Source organism: Drosophila novamexicana, unplaced genomic scaffold (assembly GCF_003285875.2).
Source record: "Drosophila novamexicana strain 15010-1031.04,08,12 unplaced genomic scaffold, DnovRS2.1 tig00000193-arrow-pilon, whole genome shotgun sequence".
Lineage (NCBI taxonomy): Eukaryota > Metazoa > Arthropoda > Insecta > Diptera > Drosophilidae > Drosophila > Drosophila novamexicana.
The window spans coordinates 6,453,550-6,471,251 of NW_020824787.1; the positions used below are offsets into that span (position 1 = coordinate 6,453,550).

Sequence of the window (17,702 nt, forward strand, 5' to 3'; positions counted from 1 at the left end):
TACTATTTATATATATATGCGTAAAATAAATATTGCGAGTAAATAGTAATTATTTATATAAATATATATAAAATATGGGGTACCCAATCAAGAATAAAACAAAATATTCAGTTTAAAAAATATGAATATAAATATTCAATTAACAAAAGCAAGCAACAATTTATTTTATACACACATAGTCGTGCGTTATATATACAAAAATATATATTGTAAGCACATATCATTGGTCTACTTTCGCAGGTAGCGTAATTTCATAGGTATTATTATTACCTAATAACTCTTTAGGGTCGACATAGTTGATACCCTCTTTTCCACGTGCAAATGGTGTTAGGCCATTGGTTTGTAAGTAAAAATCGCCATGAATACTAAAATTGAAATCTCAAATTAAATATAAATTTATAGCCGCGTATCCACTTCAACTTACTTTGTGGGACAGTTATGACCCATGTATATAGGTTGCTCAGATTCAACAATTTTCTTCTGCTTAAAATCGTCCCAGCTTTTGGCGGCCACCGCATCGAACTTAATTGGAAAACGATCGGATACGCTTTCGGCCCAGAACCACCAACTGCGCCGGTGGCTAGACAAATCATTATCGCTGAGCATTTTATAATTGCGTTTCGGGCAACCCGGCTGCAATGTTTTGCCACCATTTGGCCAAAAGTCTGCGGTGCCCGTGCTGCTCGGTGCACCATATAGCCAGGCATCTGTGTGTATAACGTCCACAAATTCGGCATCATGTTTGTTTAGATGGGAGCCCAAGCCAGCGGTGAGGTAGAAAAGCGGAAATGCCGGATCCAAGCCGGTTATTCTAGGAAAGTATGATGTCATATTATTTACGATAAAAGCGATTTAACACCGCAAACTCACCTTTTTATTTTCATGACGCCTTTGGTGCGTTTAAAAATCTCCCGACCTATAATCCCCGCCATCTGACCACCCAGCGAGTGACCCACAATATGGAATTTCTCTATGTCCAAACCATGCTCGAACATGTCCAGCATAACTTTAGCCAGCTCTGGTCCCAACTGTTTGGCATTGACCACCGCATCGAATATGTAATTACCATCCGCCAGCTCGCCCCAGTCCAGCACAATTAGATTTGTATCATTACGCTCCAAATATGCCTCGGCGATAACATGTATGCTCTCGACATCCGGATCCTCCAGATAGCCATGCAAATATAGTACCGTATTTTTGCTCAAATCCAAATTCTCATCTTCCAGCAAGTTCTTGGAGTCATGCAGATCATAGATATCACTATCAGCTACGCTGGGTCTGATAATATAACAACAAAAATTATGTTGGTTTGTGTGAATACCAAAAGGTTAACAAATGCATACAAACCCATAGTACAATATGAATTTGGCTGTAGTTAAATCTGCCCTGGAGGCTTTCAGGCCACATAATAACCCTGAAGAAGTAGTACAAAAGCAAAAAAAAATAAATAAAAATAAAGTTAGTTAATTACGTAAATATTTGATGATTGTGGGAAAGGTAAATGGTCAAAGATAATAAAATTTCACAATGCTGGCATATTAATTAAGATTGTGGGTTTATCTACGCCAATACACGAATTGCTAGCTTGGATAGTCAGCAATTTTTTTTTTATTTTAGTATAAAAAATCCTTCTCTTTTTTTTTATTTTTTAATCCAAAAAAAAAAGTGGAATGAATGTGCACTTTTTATAATATTACATTGTATACATTGGAAATTTCTAAATAAACACTTTTGTGTATTATTCCAGTACAAATATAAGTGTTGAATCAATTTTCATTTCATTTGACTTACTGGATTTATTTTTAATGGCTTTGTGCATATTTCTGCTGTAAGAAACGAAATATGAATATTACATTAATTAATGGCTTTGATAAATATTTACATTTCTAAAGATTGTTGAATTTATATTAAAACGTTTTCTATATTTGTATATTTTATTTCCGGGATCTCTCCTGTTCCGCTTAAGCACTCGACCACTTCCAGTCGACTGCACTGATTAGTAATAACTGAGCGATAATCCATCAAATAATTCCCATTGAATAAATCTAATTAAATTCTAACGTTTCATATGGGTTTCACGATAAGATAGTTATATGGCCATAAATATATATATATACACAGTGAACGCACTTTTAAGCGAACGATTTCAAATTCTTGTCTAACGGAGGTTCCCCAAAGTAAGAAATAAGGATTGCAGCTGTCCGCTAGCAGAGCTTTCACTGTGTACACATACAGGCATACATGCGAGTGGAAATTCCAATGTACATAGTATGTACATATATACATGTGTATATTTATGTGTATGTATGTTTGCATGTTTGCCGATTTTTAAATCGCAGTCAAGCAAGCTGCGCCAAGCACTCGGTATAATTTTTGTAACGGCATTAACTGCACAATAAATGTCTTCGGTGCCGTTATAAAAATATATAAAATACCAGTACTTCAATTTACATTTATGACCGGCTGTCAGAGACAGACAACAGTCAAGAGCGTCGTCAAAGCTGAGGCAGCGGCAGCGGCAGCGGCGTCGGGGTCGGCGGCGTTTACCTTTTAATGAAACGCGCCACTTGCGCTCAAAGTGCGATAGCCGCTGCAGCATATCCGTGTAGTTAATAAATGTATGGCGCTTATAGGGGCAAAGAAAAAGCGAATTTTAAATAAACATACAAATACTTGTATGTAATAAATAACCGTAACATAAATTGAAGTGCTGTGGCCTTAACTGCACTATCTGAATTAAATCATAACGGTGCCCTTTGCACACACACAAACACACACATACACGCGCGCGCGCTAGTTGACATATTTATATTTACATACACACTTCACACTGTGTGTATTTGTATACAAATGTGCGGCGAATTAGAAAATTATTTATTGGCTTTCTCTTTCGTTTTATGCACACAAATACACACCCAGTTTGTGCCAACAGCGTTTACTTAACCATCAATAGCACTCAATAATATTTGCCATGTAATTTATATTAAATATTAGGCAAGCACTCGCAACCAACGCGCAATGAATCTAAATTCGTTGGGTTTGTAAACTTCATCAACCTGCCTGTACGTCAAGGTACAACGCGTCGCAACGCAATGAGAAGCGCAACTGATCTGCGCCAGTAATCACACACTCACTCTTTCGCTCTTGCTCTCCACACGTTCGCCAGCTCTCCACAAAATATGCACACGCTCACCACACACACACACAGACACGCTTTCTTAAAAATGGCTCAACGAGTATCATACAAAAAAAACTTTGGTATGACAATCGAATTGTGCAAACAGAAACTCCCAGAAAATAGGTATTTAGCTGGGTCTTTCAGTTATAGTTATAGCTGCCAGGCTTTAAAACTGTTTACAGCTATCTAGTGGCAGATTTGCACCGAATGATCATGTATAACATCTCAACATTTCGAGTTCGAAAGGGATTCGACTTCTGTTTTACATTTTATATTCAAGGTATTATCGTCATATGTAGATTTCTGGATAAATAATAGAGAAAAATCTGGACAACATTCTTTTACAATAAATTTTATTTTGCATTCACATGCGAATAACCAATACATTTGTTTTCAAAGTCTACACATTTTTGTTTGTTTTCGTAATGAATTTATGCTTATGTGTTAAATTATTTATTTAATAAGTATGTAAGTAATATATTCTCATGTGTCGAGCGCTTGTGGCATTTGCTCCATTTGCTTGACTTATGCATTTTGAAAATGTTAAATATGTAGGCTCCGGGATTTTGCTTTTCTCAGTGATCCTTGCAGTTAGTCGTCTCCAGTTCTCAATGTAAAGGATTTCTCCATCTGATTTTAACTACAAGTTTCCGTTTTTAAGTGTTGTTGCTACACAATAATTATATTTTTGTTGCCAGCGTGTGTGAAAAACATACATTTTAAAAATAGAATAAAAAAGTATACAAGTTGATTACGCTGTAATAAGAATGATATTAGAGTGTATAAACATTCGACATGGTGGAGGCGTGTTTGTGGAACCGGGAAAGAGACAGAGAAAAATGATGAAACAAGAATTAGTTAATAATATGGTTTATATTTAAGGTTTCTTTCTTTCTTTTTATATATATTGTTTTTTTTTTTTTGGTTTGCTATTTGCAGTAACGCACACAATTTATTCGACATGGACAAATTTGGAGACACTAGGAATTACATGGGGTTTATGCTTGGTCCAATTTGCGAATTAAATACAGCACTGGCTACACACACGAGGTGTTCACACATTTGGTTCACACAGTCTGGTTTGGCTACTCATCCTCTAACATTCCGAAACACTCTTCACTTGCTGCTCCCCCCCAGCGACGATGTCATTATTCTCGGTATTAGTGTTCAGCTCGAGGACAACGCCAACAGCCTCAGCCGCTGCGGACATGGGCGGCGGCTCAACGACCAGCTTAGAGGCCAGGGCCGCCTCAAGCTTCAGGCCCATGCAGGGCGGCACAGAGGTTCTAAAGACATTCAGTTCCATTTCTAAGGATTCGATATATATATTATACTAGCAGCATATGGAAAAGTTATTCTATCTGTGCTGGAGCTGTGCTGGCGTGACGTGTTTAAACTGCTTGTGTTTGTCTCTTGGACCCATTGGGCTCTATGCTTACCAGCTGCTATTCCAGCAATTGCCTGTGCAGCGAAATGCTTAACATCTACATCGGCATCAGCATTCAGTTTGTCCAGCGTCGGTTTCACTTGCGCATCAATAACGCTCGCCTCCAGGAACGGTGAAATCTTCTGCAATGTTTTGGCCACATTGAAGCGCACATTGGCTACCGGATCGGCGGCGAGTAGCAAAACTGTCGGCAGCAACAGTTTTGTGGTTATTTCCGTTCCGCAAACCTCGGCCAAAACATTGAGACAGAAAAGGCAGGTCATTCCTAAAAGGTATTTAGAAATCAAATAATTGTATATTTATTTTTATATAATAAGTATGTGTGCTTACTGTGCAAATAGTTCTTGTTGCGTGACATGACTAATATCATTGGAATAATGGCCTGCTCGGCCCAAGGTGCACCAAACTGTTCAACAAGTTTCTTCATATTTAATGTGGCTGCCTCACGAATAGCATAAACATGATCATTCAGCCAGCCCATGCAGAGACCGCGCAGTTTCTGATCGAAGAACTCCTGACCCAGCTGGCCAGCCAACGCGGGCATGTACTCAATGATTGCGAGGCGTACGCGCCACTTGGAATCCTCAGCCAACTCAACAATGGCGGGTAGTAGGGACTGTTGAGTATATCAAATAGTAGAATACTTTATACTATTAAATTTAGGACAGAGTTTCCACATTACCTGCGACAGCTGCTGAATGCCAATGACATCGTTGACGCAGTCCAAATTTGAGATGATATTAAGACGCACTTCCGGGCACTCGTCCTTTAGCTGTATGAGAAACAGGGGCAGCAGTTGTTCGACTGTTTGATAAGCGCCAAGCATGGGACTCAGGCCCATAATAACAGAGGCCAGAGCTGATTTGACATGTGGATTGGGATCGGAAACCAAATCGCGCACATATGGCAAAATGGAGCTCAAAATTATTTGCACCTGATTTGCCTTATCCAGGCTGGCACAAAAGTCCTTGACTTTGGTGGCGACAGCGGCGCGCACCTCAGCTTCGGCATCTTTGAGCAGATATTGAAAAGCGGGCACGAGATCAACACGTGTGATCTCTGGACCCACAGCCTTCTGTAGATCGACAAACTTCTCGGCGACCATGTAACGCACGCGCCAGGATGAATCGCTGGCGCACTGACGCAGTGTGGGTAACACAAGCTGGAAAAAGTAAGAGAATATATATATGTGATGTATGCCCAAAAAGTGCTCGACTGCTTCACTAACATGTTCAACATCGTCCTGTGGCAGCAATTGAGCAATGCTGACGCACGCCTCCACAGCTAACAGTCGCACAGAGTCCTGATCGTCCTGCGCCAGTTGCACAAAATTCGGTATCAAGTCCGATTTGAGATACTCTGTCTCCACCACCTTAGCGAATTCGCCTAATTTATTGGCTGCGGCGCGTCGTACCATGGGCGTCTCATCCTGGCACAATTTACGGAAATTGGCACGCAATTCGGCCTTGACCGGCTGTGTGACGCGTGGATAGCACACGGAGAAAAGGCCACAGGCCGAGGTGCGCGAGGTGAACCAATCACCGGAGACTAAACGCTGCAGCGTCGGCACGACATGTATCTCCAAATCCAGAGCACTGTGCTCCGCAGCTACAGTGCGCAGAGATTCGACTGCCTTGTCACGTACCACCGTCTCCTCAACGGTGGCCAAGCTCTCCAGGGGCGGCAACAAGTACATGGCATATTCCGGCCCACCCACAAGACCTGAGAATAAATATATATATGCACATCTATAATAAATTGTTTGAGGTTAAGGGCCATATTTTCTTACTTGTAAAATTGCCCAACTGATCGGCCAATGCCAAGAGCACCTCATCTTCATCGTATATGGTCTCAGTTAGGAACGGTATCAGCTCGGAGCGTGTGCGTTCCTCGCCCAAAGCGAGCGCTATTGTTGATAGCTTTTTGATCGAGTTCAAACGCAACTATGAAAGGCAAATAATTATTCAATTTAGCATGTCTCTAATTAAACAAAATACAAAACAAACGAAATAAACACAGTTCTCATATTCGGTGCGCCGAAGGTTAAATACCCTTGCACACATAAAATAGCTGTCGCTTATTTCGTTGCAGATATAAGTAAAATAATAAGATTTTCTCAACTGATTTTTGTATGACAGTTATATAGTGGTCCAATCCGGCAGACGCCGACATAAGTTTTTAAGCTATATCGATTTTTTATTTTTTTTTTTTTTACGCTGTTGATGCTGTTGATATACATATATACTCTATGGAGCCGGAGATGTCCCTTTACGATACGTTTTGCAGGGGGAAGGGACGACCACAGCTCCACCTATGCACGCACACACAGACAGATCTGCGCTCACGCACACGACTTGCTATTCACAGTGACGCATTTTTTTGCATAAATGTGTACATACCCATGCATATATGCAGATATTTGCACTAGTTGAGCAAATCGTAAATGAGTTAATTAGCTTAACAATAACTAACCTGCACATCCTCATTTTTCAATTCATCAATTAATACCGCAATGGGATAAAGAGAATCATCGACAGATTTGTCGCTTGCTGCCATTTTCTTTTCTCACACACACAATTGTACAAAAAATCGGTTTTTTCTATTCCGCACGAAATACACAGGAGGCCCAATAACGATTTAACTGTTTACAGTTATTATTAAATGCCTTCGTACAGTTTTTTGATTACAACCTATTCGAAAATGTCCACAATTTCAATATTTTCTTTGATTGATTTTCCAGTGAAAATGCGATTCGTTTCCGTGCAAATTTTTTTTTATTCTACGAAATGACACAACGAGACAAGAACGATGCTACTCGATACTTTCAGTTAACAGAGCTGCTCGTCCGGTAAACAGTAATGCTCCTCATTTAACGACTAGCAAATGAAAAATGCCAAAAAATAAAAATAATTAATTTTTATATTTTAGTTTTCTAAAAACGAGACAAACTCAGTTAATTTCAACAACTGATCATCGCTTGCAATACGTGGAGTTGCCTCCTTCATTTTCGGTAGCAAAATTTGCTTATCACCATCCTGTTCGCGCGTCCAATCCAAGCAGGCATTTTTCAGTTCATCCGGCGTCAACTGGGCCATTTCCATCAGATTCTGCTCGTATATGGATACATATGCAGTAGCGGTCAGGTTGAGCAGCTCCTCGCGTTGTTTAACTGCAATAAGACAAATCTTTTAGTCAACTAGTTGGGCATATCATTTGTTCTGCCCACCCAGAAGATCATCAATGATTGGCTTATTAGTCTCGGACCAGTCATATTTTATATGCTTGAAGAAATCTGCATAGCTGTTGTGCTGCAGGGCGAGATTTAAGAGATTTAGTTGTGCCAGTTCTTTGTTTTGTTCCTTCAGATTATTTGATATACGCATCCAAAGTAATTTTGCATTGGCTCTATAAGCATACAATTGGTTAAAACATAGTGAAATATAATATATTCACACTCACGCACAGTTTGTTTTGATAAAGATAAATCGCCATTAGCTGCTGGTAAATTTCAGCGCCCGGTGATATGTTCTATGACAATATGCAGGTGGGCTTTACATTAATATCGCTGATTTGACATTATATTGAAATGCTTACCTCGAGCTCCTCATTTTCCAGCTTACTCAGCGTATCACTGTATTTATCTTGCTGCATTTTTTTTTCTGAATAAAGTATAAACAATTGTTAGGACAAGTTTTTCAGTGAGCAATACCTATGTACATATATAACGAGTGGCGAGTCTGTTGCTGGTTGGCATGCCGCTGTTAACTAGGGAGAAATTATGTTAAGTTACGAATGTAAATGCAACTCTGCGCGGTTTTTGTAGAGTTTAGTTGTAGAGTGTTGTCCCACAAGTCTCCACTTTCTTTTCGGTGTAAAAAACTAAGCTAGTAACATCATGGGTCGTATGCACGCTCCTGGGTAGTTGATTTAAATATTATCTATAAGCGAGTATTGTTGTAAAATGTGTTTTCCTAACGTGCCATAACGAAACCAACGCAATTGCAATATTATATCTGCACATAATGCCCTAGTTTCAATCAAGTTTTTAGCCACCATGGCAAGCACATGTTGCAAACGAATACTCTCGCTCTTCTTCTTCTCATTGTCGTCATTCACTGGCTAAATTAACAAATACGATTTGCTTCGCAGCAAGGGTATATCCCAATCAGCACTGCCCTACAGACGCACAGTCCCATCGTGGCTGAAGCTGAACGCTGAGGATGTAAAGGATCAGATCAAGAAGCTCGGCAAGAAGGGCCTGACTCCTTCCAAAATTGGTATTATTATTGTATTTGTTTACGGTTTGAGGTTATGTTAATGTGTTGAACTTTTCAATCATTTCAGGCATTATCCTGCGTGATTCGCATGGCGTTGCTCAGGTGCGTTTTGTCAATGGCAACAAAATTCTGCGCATCATGAAATCGGTGGGCCTCAAGCCCGACATCCCCGAGGATCTATATCACATGATCAAGAAGGCTGTGGCCATCCGCAAGCATTTGGAGCGCAACCGCAAGGATAAGGACGGCAAGTTCCGTTTGATTCTGGTCGAGTCCAGAATTCACCGACTGGCTCGCTACTACAAGACAAAGAGCGTGCTGCCCCCCAACTGGAAATACGAGTCTAGCACCGCATCTGCTCTTGTTGCCTAAGTTTTCAAATATGTGAGTGCATTCACTGTACGTGATGTACGTGAAGAACGAACACAAAAGGAAAATAAAACTAAAATATTACAAAAAAAATAAAAACAAACAAACAGAATAATCTGTAGGTGAATAAAATGTACATATGTATATTAACTTTTGTATATCTGTATAGAACACAAGGGGGTGCGGATCCGGCCTGAGTAGGCGGCTTTTTCGCTCGTTGGTTGCCAATAACAACTTGTTTTACATAGTTAAATAAAGCGCATATGCATCTATTTCAACAAGGTCTAGCCAAAATGACATAATCATCAATATTGATTTAATTCCTTAATGAAAAGTGCCATCCTCTTAATATGTATAGCCTACATGCATCGATTCCGAGGGCTATAAAAAAGGGGTCAATTGTGCTACAAATGCAGCAAAACTAATACAATTATCGTTAGTTTACAAATTTGTAAGTACTCTAAAATGTTAATTAAAAAAATGTGTATGAAATTATTGAGTTTTTGCGGCATAAATTAACTTTGGTGTTTAACCGTTGCTATGAAAAATCCCTTGGGGCGAATTACGAATATGGGTTTGCCGTACGCTTTCTACAAAAACAAAATACTTGAATTCGTTATAGTTAGTTTAAATTCTAAGTTAGGCTATACACCCCCGATGTTCTTGATCGCTTTCTAATTTATAATTTATGTATGTATAAAAACTTGTTGATTTATTCCTTTTTCGTGAGTAAGCATACACATAAATATATGAGCATATGTATATGTACATAGACGGGTGCATATGTGTGCGTGCATTTACTGGTGGCGAATTCAGTTGAAAAGAGCTGAATGCCGCCAGCTGTTTTTCAGTAGCATGCCGCCCTTTTAGGCAGACGGTTCGTTTTTGTTGTTGCGCGCTTGTTCTACGTACGTGAATTGTTAATTGCCTTTTGGTTTCCAACAACAGCAAACAGAATATAATGATTTTCAAGTTTTATTGAGCATAGTCCAATTTAAGCAAACGTATGTATTTGTGTTTATTTCGATTCACTTGAATTGAACAATTATATTAATTTGCAATGTGTTTACATTTACTATATACAATTTTTTGCGATTAGATAATTAAGAACCATTGAAAAATCGACCTTTATCTAAAATAACAATAGATAATCGGAATTAGTGAATGAGCAGGAACTAAGTTTTTGTATTGGCGCACCGTTAAGCTAACTGTAAATGCGGACATAAGATAAGTGCGCATACACATGTATGTTTGTATGTACACATATAAATAGAACGATAAAACAAAGCAGACAAAAAATACATACATACGTATGTAATCCAATGTTTTGCAAATGTGCCGCCCGCGTGGTCTGTTATAAGAATGTATATACAATGAATGTACATATACATATGCGTTAGTGACTACTTATATTGCAGACTTGCGTTGGAGTTGTTCACGTGCAGTTGTGCTTGTGTGCGTGCGTCGATGTTTATAAGTATATAAATATATTTGGTTGCACAAATATAAATGTAAATGTGCTGGGTTTCGTTGTTAATATTCGCACTTACAGTCCTTAAAGACTAACATGAATAATTATAATTTTAGAATTGCATTGATGTACATATGCCTGCATGTCGGCTTGCATTTTTGTTTAAATTTACGTACATTAGCTACATACAAATATGCATTCGCACGCACACATGCACCTTTTGTAACCGTCGTTAATTGTTGGTTAGATTGCAACAATGTTTACATTATTTGCCGGCAATAATAGCGTGCACACAATTGTACACACATACATACATATATAAAAGTCAAGTCTAACTCCCAGCTTACACACACACACATGCATCTGCGTCGGGTAGTTGTATTTCGCTAAGCTCACGCATACACACAAATGAAAGCTTCGCGTATCGTGGGATTAAATCGCTGCACAATTGATCTTAGAGCTTTGCAGACATGTGCTTTTTCGAATTACAGTTACAGACATGCATGTGCATGTTACAGGTGTCAGCAAAATGTTTTATCTGATTATATACTTATTTCAGGGGCGCGCTTTTTCGCATAATTTTGATAAATTAAAGACTACAAAAGGGCTATTCACACACACACACACTCTTGCACATATACATATGCATACATGTGTACATAAATTGTACTGTATAATTACGTACAATCAGAGTAAATCAATCAATGCGATTTCAATAGTAATTAGCAATTAGAAGAAAAAAAAAAAAACAATGTCATACTATTTTGCAGTTTTCTCTATAAAACACCTTATCCATTACGTATGTCTCGTAAAGTTTTTCAGCTTCAACGTACAAAATGCAGTCTATTAAAACTGCAGACTTGCCGGAGAATCCACGGGAGCATGCCAATTTTATATCGGCAGCATGTTTCTGGTATGTAATTAATCAATTTTTATCAATAGTTTTCTATTATAATGATATAATACAATATGCACGCAGGTACACCATGCCCACGTTCCTAAAGGGACGCAAAAAAACGCTGGAAACTGAAGATCTCTTCAAGGCATTGAAGGAACACAAGTCAGGTACATTTATCTAAACTAATTCATCAATTCGATATTAAAACTATGTCATCTATATATGCTTGTGTGATTGGTCTGTTTTCTATAAGCGTCATTTGAATCATATTTCGCCATATAATGAAAACAAAAATTAATCAACCTTCCATATATCCCTTTGTGAGTCAGAGCACGGAAAAATTCTGTAAATATACATGCTTATATTTATATTAAAATGTCACATGATTGACTTACATAAACATATTCATATTCAATGCTATGTACATTTAATACAATTGATTTCATTCAATATATACAAACAAAATCAGTTGAAGTACAGTGATCAGTCGGAGATCTTAACTTTTAGAAACATAGAATTGTCCAGAAATAAGAAATTATATTGAAAAGTATGAGCATATATTGAGAGATTGTTTTTTATTTTGATATTTTTTGAATTTCCAATTTGACTTTGTAAAGTTCTCATTAATTTGATAAATTTTAGCTTAGCTGGTTTAACCCACAATCAGCTCCGATGTGTTCTTCTTGGAGAGCGACCACTGTCATGATTCGAATCCCATTTAAAGCAATTGAATGCATTGGCAAATCCAAACTTATCAGTCTTTTAAAGAAATGAAGGCACATGTGTAAATTCGGTCATTGACTTGGGGTATTGTTTGTTTGAGGAAGATTTTGTAATTGTTCGTGTTGATAAGATTTGGCCTGCAATGATTTTATAATCTTATTTACGCTACTTGCAAACAGATCTTTATTTTATGTGGCTGACATTAACCCATACTATTTACAAATGTTGCCATCTTTATAATAAAATCTGCTTATATTTTCTAGAAACCCTTGGAAATGATTTATGCGCCGCCTGGGAGCGGGAGTTACAGAAGAAACAGCTGAACACCAAAAAGGAGCCGAGCCTTCTGTGCGCTCTCGTGCGTGTTTTCGGATTGCACTTTGGCATGCTGGGACTGGTGCTCTTCCTGCTGGAACTGGGTCTGCGCACACTGCAGCCGCTGTGTCTGCTCAAGCTAATATCCTACTATACCTACGGCTCGGAGACAATAGAGGCTGCTTATTATTATGCAGCAGGTGTGGTTGCCTGCAGCGCCTTGAATGTCATCATTATGCATCCGTATATGCTGGGCACAATGCACGTCGGCATGAAAATGCGCGTCGGAATGTGCAGCATGATTTATCGCAAGGCGCTGCGGCTGAGCAAAACCGCGCTGGGTGATACCACAGCTGGGCATATTGTAAATCTGATGTCTAACGACGTGGGACGCTTGGATTTGGCCACAATTTTTGTGCATTATCTGTGGGTGGGACCTCTGGAGACGCTGTTTATAACATACCTAATGTACCTGGAGGTAAGTGTAGAAGAACTGTAAGCCAAAGATTGCCATTCAATGCATTCAATATTTAGCAGTCCGAAAATAACTTTTTTAAATCTCTTGCAGATTGGAATTGCGGCTGTGTTTGGTGTGGCTTTTATGCTGCTCTTCATACCGATGCAGGCCTGGCTGGGCAAGAAGACCTCGGTGCTAAGGATGCGCACAGCTTTGCGTACGGACGAGCGCGTTAGGATGATGAACGAGATTATTGCTGGCATTCAGGTGATCAAGATGTATGCCTGGGAGCTGCCCTTTGAGCAAATGGTTGCGTTTGCCCGCAAAAAGGAAATTAATGCCATACGACATGTCTCCTATATAAGAGGCATATTGTTATCATTTATAATATTCTTGACACGCGTTTCCATCTTTCTAAGCCTCGTGGGCTATGTACTCTTGGGCACATTTCTGACACCCGAAGTGGCCTTTGTGATCACGGCCTATTATAATATATTGCGCACCACCATGACCGTATTCTTTCCCCAAGGCATTTCGCAAATGGCCGAGGCATTAATTTCTATAAAGCGTGTGCAAAAGTTCATGCTGTACGAGGAGACGGATGTCATTGATAAATCCTTGGAACTACCCTTAGTCTCGCCAGGAAGCAATCAGACTACAGTGCACTCTAAACTGGAACAGGAGAATGAGGATGCCAAGGAGAAGCTGCTAACGCCACCAATGCTGCCGCACATCAATGAAAACGCCGTACTCTCTGAAGCCCAAATATCCATAACTGCATTAAAAGCCAAATGGGATACCAGCTCACCGGATTACACCCTAAATGGCGTCAATTTGCGCGTGCAACCTGGCACCATGCTTGGCATTGTGGGACGTACGGGCGCCGGCAAGTCCAGCTTGATTCAGGCTATACTGGGCGAGCTGCGTGCCGAATCTGGCGAGATACGTGTAAATGGAAGCTTCTCATATGCATCTCAGGAGCCCTGGCTCTTCACTGGTACTGTTCGTCAGAATATACTCTTTGGCCAGGCAATGGACAAACGTCGCTATGCACAGGTGGTGAAAAACTGTGCCCTGGAGCGTGACTTTGAGCTGTTGCCATACGGCGACAAGACAATTGTGGGCGAGCGGGGTGCATCTTTATCGGGCGGACAGAAGGCGCGCATTAGCTTGGCGCGCGCTGTTTATCGCCAGTCGGCAATTTATCTGCTCGACGACCCGCTTAGCGCCGTGGACACACATGTGGCACGACATCTATTCGAGAAATGCATGCGCGGCTATTTGCGTGATCGTATTGTAATCCTTGTCACGCATCAGCTGCAATTTCTGCAGCATGCCGATCAAATAGTCATTCTGGAAAAGGGTCAAGTGAGCGCTGTGGGCACATACGAATCGCTGCGCGAATCGGGTCTTGACTTTGCCTCAATGCTGGCAGATTCGTCACGCGACGAGCATGGCATCGAGGAGCGCTCTCGCTCCAGATCGGGCTCGGCCAGCGATAAGCGACGCAACAGCGAACAGTCGCTCCTATCGCTAGCCGATTCCTGTCTGGATGAGGCCTCGGCAGCGCAAATGCATGTGCAGGAGTCACAGGAACAAGGTCGCATCGGACTGCGACTATATAACAAATATTTTAAGGCTGGCGGCGGTTTCTTTGCCTTCTTTGTCATGATGGGCTTCTGTGTGCTGTCGCAGGTGCTGGCCTCTCTGGGCGACTATTTTCTGTCATATTGGTGAGTGCGGAAATGCTTAAGATGCAAATTTTATTTTTAAAAATATATTCTTATTCACAGGGTTGCCAAGAAGGGCAGCTTAAAAAGCATGCATGCCGCCAATGACACCACAACCATTGTCTCACATGGCCCGGAATCTCGTCTCTCGATTTGGCTCCACGATTTGGGCTTGTCCGTAGATGCTGAAATGCTGGACACTTATATCTTTACCCTGATTACTATTGCTACCATTGCCATCACCTTGGCGCGTTCATTTTTATTCTTCAATGTGGCCATGAAGGCATCCACGGAGCTGCACAATTCCATGTTTCGCGGTATTACGCGCGCTGCCATGTATTTCTTCAATACAAATCCATCGGGTCGTATACTAAATCGTTTCTCCAAGGACATGGGTCAAGTGGATGAGATATTGCCTGCTGTCATGATGGATGTCATACAGATCTTTCTGGCCCTGGCTGGCATTGTCATTGTCATAGCCATTGTTAATCCGTTGTTTCTGGTTCCCACAGTCGTACTCGGCATCATTTTCTATCAGCTGCGCACGTTCTATCTGAAAACTTCACGCAATATCAAACGCTTGGAGGCCATTAGTAAGTTAATTATAGATACAGTAGTCGCTCGCAAATTAAAACTTCTAGAAATTAGACTTAATCAAAAAATTAGCGAGCGATTACTGTAATAGCATTTATCATCCATCTGTATATATCTCTATCTAATTAACATCCAATTCACAGCTCGATCGCCCATTTACTCACATACGGCTGCCTCGCTGACGGGCTTGTCCACGATACGCGCCTTTGGGGCACAGCGTGTGCTGATCAGCGAATTCGATAATCATCAGAATTTGCATAGCTCGGCCTTTTACATGTTTATAAGCACATCGCGTGCCTTTGGCTATTGGCTGGACTGTTTCTGTGTCGTCTACATTGGCATTATTACGCTCAGTTTTTTCATTTTTCCGCCGGCGAATGGCGGCGAGGTGGGCTTGGCCATAACGCAGGTAAGATACATCATATTACAGGCTTTCAAATGGTATCATAACCCTATCACAAATCTCTTATGCAGGCAATGGGCATGACCGGCATGGTGCAGTGGGGCATGCGCCAATCTGCGGAGCTCGAGAACACCATGACCGCCGTGGAGCGTGTCGTTGAGTATGAGGATATTGAACCGGAGGGCGCTTTGGAGGCACCAGCTGATAAGAAACCGCCCAAGAGCTGGCCAGAAAATGGCAAGATTGCCTTTGAGGAGCTTAGCCTACGCTATTTCCCCGATCCCAAATCCGATTATGTGCTTAAATCTCTCAATTTCGTTATCAAAGCTCGTGAGAAGGTGGGCATTGTGGGCCGCACGGGCGCAGGTAAATCTTCACTTATTAACGCATTGTTCCGCCTCTCCTACACCGAAGGCTCCATACTGATCGATAAACGGAACACGCAAGCAATGGGCCTACATGATTTGCGTAGCAAAATATCGATAATACCTCAGGAGCCGGTGTTGTTCTCTGGCACAATGCGCTACAATTTGGATCCCTTCGATGAGTATAGCGATGAAAAGTTATGGTCTTCCTTGGACGAGGTCAAACTAAAGGATGTCGTTGCCGACTTACCCAGCGGCTTGCAGAGTAAAATAACGGAAGGTGGCACCAACTTCAGCGTGGGTCAACGGCAATTGGTGTGTCTGGCACGTGCCATTTTGCGCGAGAATCGTATACTGGTTATGGACGAGGCCACCGCCAATGTGGATCCGCAAACGGATGCACTTATCCAGACAACAATTAGAAATAAGTTTAGGGAATGCACCGTACTTACAATAGCCCACAGGCTACATACGATTATGGATTCTGATAAGGTGCTCGTCATGGATGCTGGCAGAGTTGTTGAGTTTGGCACGCCCTATGAGCTATTAACCTGCGCAGAGAGCAAGGTGTTCCATGATATGGTCAAACAGACCGGTAAAGCAACCTATGATAATCTGGTGCTGGTCGCCAAGAAGGTATCTAAATATTTATCAAAATTGAGTGTATTCAAATTAAATATTTCTTTGACTTACAGGCATTCGAAGCAGCTCAACAAACACGCAGATTATCATCGTGAAGCCAGGCAACATTGAATGTATCTGGGATTTTATCATGGTGAGGACCTGCATCCCACGATGGTCCATCGAATGTAAATAAACTCATCCGATTCCAGTTTCTAATACAATATTCCTTTAATTTTATATGTACTTATATGTATGTGCCTATGCATTGAATATTATATTGTTAATGTTTATATATTTCTATGTATATTAAGTGTAAAAGTGCAAGGAATACAGTGCCTTCAAAATAAATGTGAACTACTTGTGTACTTAAAAAATAATTTTCGAATTTCAAGAATAACTTGAGCATCGGGAAAATCAAATAGAAAGGAGACATGATAAAAAATTTACGCTGCACCAAATATTAAAATGGAATATTTGTAATGAGTTAAATTGCAATTTGTTATTTCTCACAATTGTTTAAAATCGGAATTTTTATGTTTACCAAATTGTGTACGTTAACGGGTCCACTCTAATGCATGCTAATGTAATGTAAATAAATATTTATGTATATATTAAAATTGCGACAGTATGGCAGCGCTGTCGATGGCGCCGGCAACAGCTGTTAGAACAGCTGTTAACGAAGTTCCCAGAGAGACAAAAAATGTTTAGTTGCGTTTGGAGCTGCGCACCGAGGACTTGTGTGCAGTCCAACTGTTTTCATTAATTAAATGGAACGTATTTTCCTTTCTACTGTATTTTCGCGATAAGCCGGCGTAATTGTTGTCGCGTATCTCTAGCTGTGATGAAATTTA

At 40.5% G+C, this 17,702-nt stretch overlaps 5 protein-coding genes across 8 annotated transcripts; 2 read left to right on the forward strand and 3 right to left on the reverse strand.

Annotated features, from left to right (window-relative positions):
• Positions 1-161: 161 nt before the first annotated feature.
• LOC115758575 (inactive pancreatic lipase-related protein 1) lies at positions 162-3,085 on the reverse strand. 3 transcript variants are annotated; one of them, XM_030699292.1, is made up of 6 exons: positions 2,945-3,085; positions 1,792-1,823; positions 1,348-1,414; positions 871-1,278; positions 425-811; positions 162-365 (listed from the first exon to the last, which is right to left on the reverse strand). In XM_030699292.1, exons 2-6 carry the CDS (start codon positions 1,817-1,819, stop codon positions 221-223), a joined length of 1,035 nt encoding a protein of 344 aa, XP_030555152.1. In that variant the 5' UTR covers positions 1,820-1,823; positions 2,945-3,085; the 3' UTR covers positions 162-220. The 3 variants fall into 3 exon arrangements, with proteins under 3 accessions (XP_030555152.1, XP_030555151.1, XP_030555150.1); XM_030699291.1 differs by having other exon boundaries at positions 2,916-3,085; XM_030699290.1 differs by having other exon boundaries at positions 1,792-1,826; positions 2,916-3,085.
• A 479-nt stretch (positions 3,086-3,564) lies between these two features.
• LOC115759324 (serine/threonine-protein phosphatase PP2A 65 kDa regulatory subunit) lies at positions 3,565-7,396 on the reverse strand. 2 transcript variants are annotated; one of them, XM_030700236.1, is made up of 7 exons: positions 7,098-7,395; positions 6,415-6,568; positions 5,854-6,347; positions 5,308-5,787; positions 4,956-5,241; positions 4,618-4,890; positions 3,565-3,934 (listed from the first exon to the last, which is right to left on the reverse strand). In XM_030700236.1, exons 1-7 carry the CDS (start codon positions 7,179-7,181, stop codon positions 3,930-3,932), a joined length of 1,776 nt encoding a protein of 591 aa, XP_030556096.1. In that variant the 5' UTR covers positions 7,182-7,395; the 3' UTR covers positions 3,565-3,929. The 2 variants fall into 2 exon arrangements, with proteins under 2 accessions (XP_030556096.1, XP_030556095.1); XM_030700235.1 differs by lacking the exon at positions 3,565-3,934 and adding an exon at positions 4,102-4,486 and having other exon boundaries at positions 7,098-7,396.
• A 128-nt stretch (positions 7,397-7,524) lies between these two features.
• Positions 7,525-8,349, reverse strand: LOC115759325 (COP9 signalosome complex subunit 8). The gene is made up of 4 exons (XM_030700237.1): positions 8,220-8,349; positions 8,089-8,153; positions 7,852-8,030; positions 7,525-7,794 (listed from the first exon to the last, which is right to left on the reverse strand). The coding sequence occupies exons 1-4, from the start codon at positions 8,274-8,276 to the stop codon at positions 7,550-7,552; spliced, it is 546 nt and encodes a 181-aa protein (XP_030556097.1). The 5' UTR covers positions 8,277-8,349; the 3' UTR covers positions 7,525-7,549.
• A 98-nt stretch (positions 8,350-8,447) lies between these two features.
• On the forward strand, positions 8,448-9,383 carry LOC115759326 (40S ribosomal protein S13). Its single transcript, XM_030700238.1, has 3 exons — positions 8,448-8,543; positions 8,775-8,902; positions 8,970-9,383. The coding sequence occupies exons 1-3, from the start codon at positions 8,521-8,523 to the stop codon at positions 9,272-9,274; spliced, it is 456 nt and encodes a 151-aa protein (XP_030556098.1). The 5' UTR covers positions 8,448-8,520; the 3' UTR covers positions 9,275-9,383.
• Positions 9,384-10,150: 767 nt separating this feature from the next.
• LOC115758764 (probable multidrug resistance-associated protein lethal(2)03659) lies at positions 10,151-17,202 on the forward strand. Its single transcript, XM_030699525.1, has 9 exons — positions 10,151-10,275; positions 11,557-11,655; positions 11,722-11,807; positions 12,627-13,156; positions 13,247-14,868; positions 14,929-15,458; positions 15,603-15,868; positions 15,934-16,863; positions 16,923-17,202. The coding sequence occupies exons 2-9, from the start codon at positions 11,579-11,581 to the stop codon at positions 16,962-16,964; spliced, it is 4,083 nt and encodes a 1,360-aa protein (XP_030555385.1). The 5' UTR covers positions 10,151-10,275; positions 11,557-11,578; the 3' UTR covers positions 16,965-17,202.
• Positions 17,203-17,702: the final 500 nt, after the last annotated feature.

Excerpts from the sequence above, each read along its gene's own strand:
- LOC115759326 (XM_030700238.1), top strand. The coding sequence starts at position 8,521 with ATGGGTCGTATGCACGCTCCTGG. Across the intron at positions 8,544-8,774 it reads GGTCGTATGCACGCTCCTGG|CAAGGGTATATCCCAATCAG; the intron begins GTAGTTGATTTA and ends TTTGCTTCGCAG. Across the intron at positions 8,903-8,969 it reads CCTGACTCCTTCCAAAATTG|GCATTATCCTGCGTGATTCG; the intron begins GTATTATTATTG and ends CAATCATTTCAG.
- LOC115758575 (XM_030699292.1), bottom strand. The coding sequence starts at position 1,819 with ATGCACAAAGCCATTAAAAATAAATCCA. Across the intron at positions 1,279-1,347 it reads AAATTCATATTGTACTATGG|ACCCAGCGTAGCTGATAGTG; the intron begins GTTTGTATGCAT and ends TTATATTATCAG. Across the intron at positions 366-424 it reads GGTCATAACTGTCCCACAAA|TATTCATGGCGATTTTTACT; the intron begins GTAAGTTGAAGT and ends TTTCAATTTTAG.
- LOC115758764 (XM_030699525.1), top strand. The coding sequence starts at position 11,579 with ATGCAGTCTATTAAAACTGCAGACTTGCCGGAGAATCCACGGGAGCAT. Across the intron at positions 11,808-12,626 it reads ATTGAAGGAACACAAGTCAG|AAACCCTTGGAAATGATTTA; the intron begins GTACATTTATCT and ends TATATTTTCTAG. Across the intron at positions 15,459-15,602 it reads CAAACGCTTGGAGGCCATTA|CTCGATCGCCCATTTACTCA; the intron begins GTAAGTTAATTA and ends TCCAATTCACAG.
- LOC115759325 (XM_030700237.1), bottom strand. The coding sequence starts at position 8,276 with ATGCAGCAAGATAAATACAGTGATACGCTGAGTAAGCTGGAAAATGAG. Across the intron at positions 8,154-8,219 it reads TGGAAAATGAGGAGCTCGAG|AACATATCACCGGGCGCTGA; the intron begins GTAAGCATTTCA and ends ATATTGTCATAG. Across the intron at positions 8,031-8,088 it reads TATCTTTATCAAAACAAACT|AGCCAATGCAAAATTACTTT; the intron begins GTGCGTGAGTGT and ends GTATGCTTATAG.
- LOC115759324 (XM_030700235.1), bottom strand. The coding sequence starts at position 7,181 with ATGGCAGCAAGCGACAAATCTGTCGATGATTCTCTTTATCCCATTGCG. Across the intron at positions 6,348-6,414 it reads TCAGTTGGGCAATTTTACAA|GTCTTGTGGGTGGGCCGGAA; the intron begins GTAAGAAAATAT and ends ATTTATTCTCAG. Across the intron at positions 5,788-5,853 it reads CACAGGACGATGTTGAACAT|CTTGTGTTACCCACACTGCG; the intron begins GTTAGTGAAGCA and ends TACTTTTTCCAG.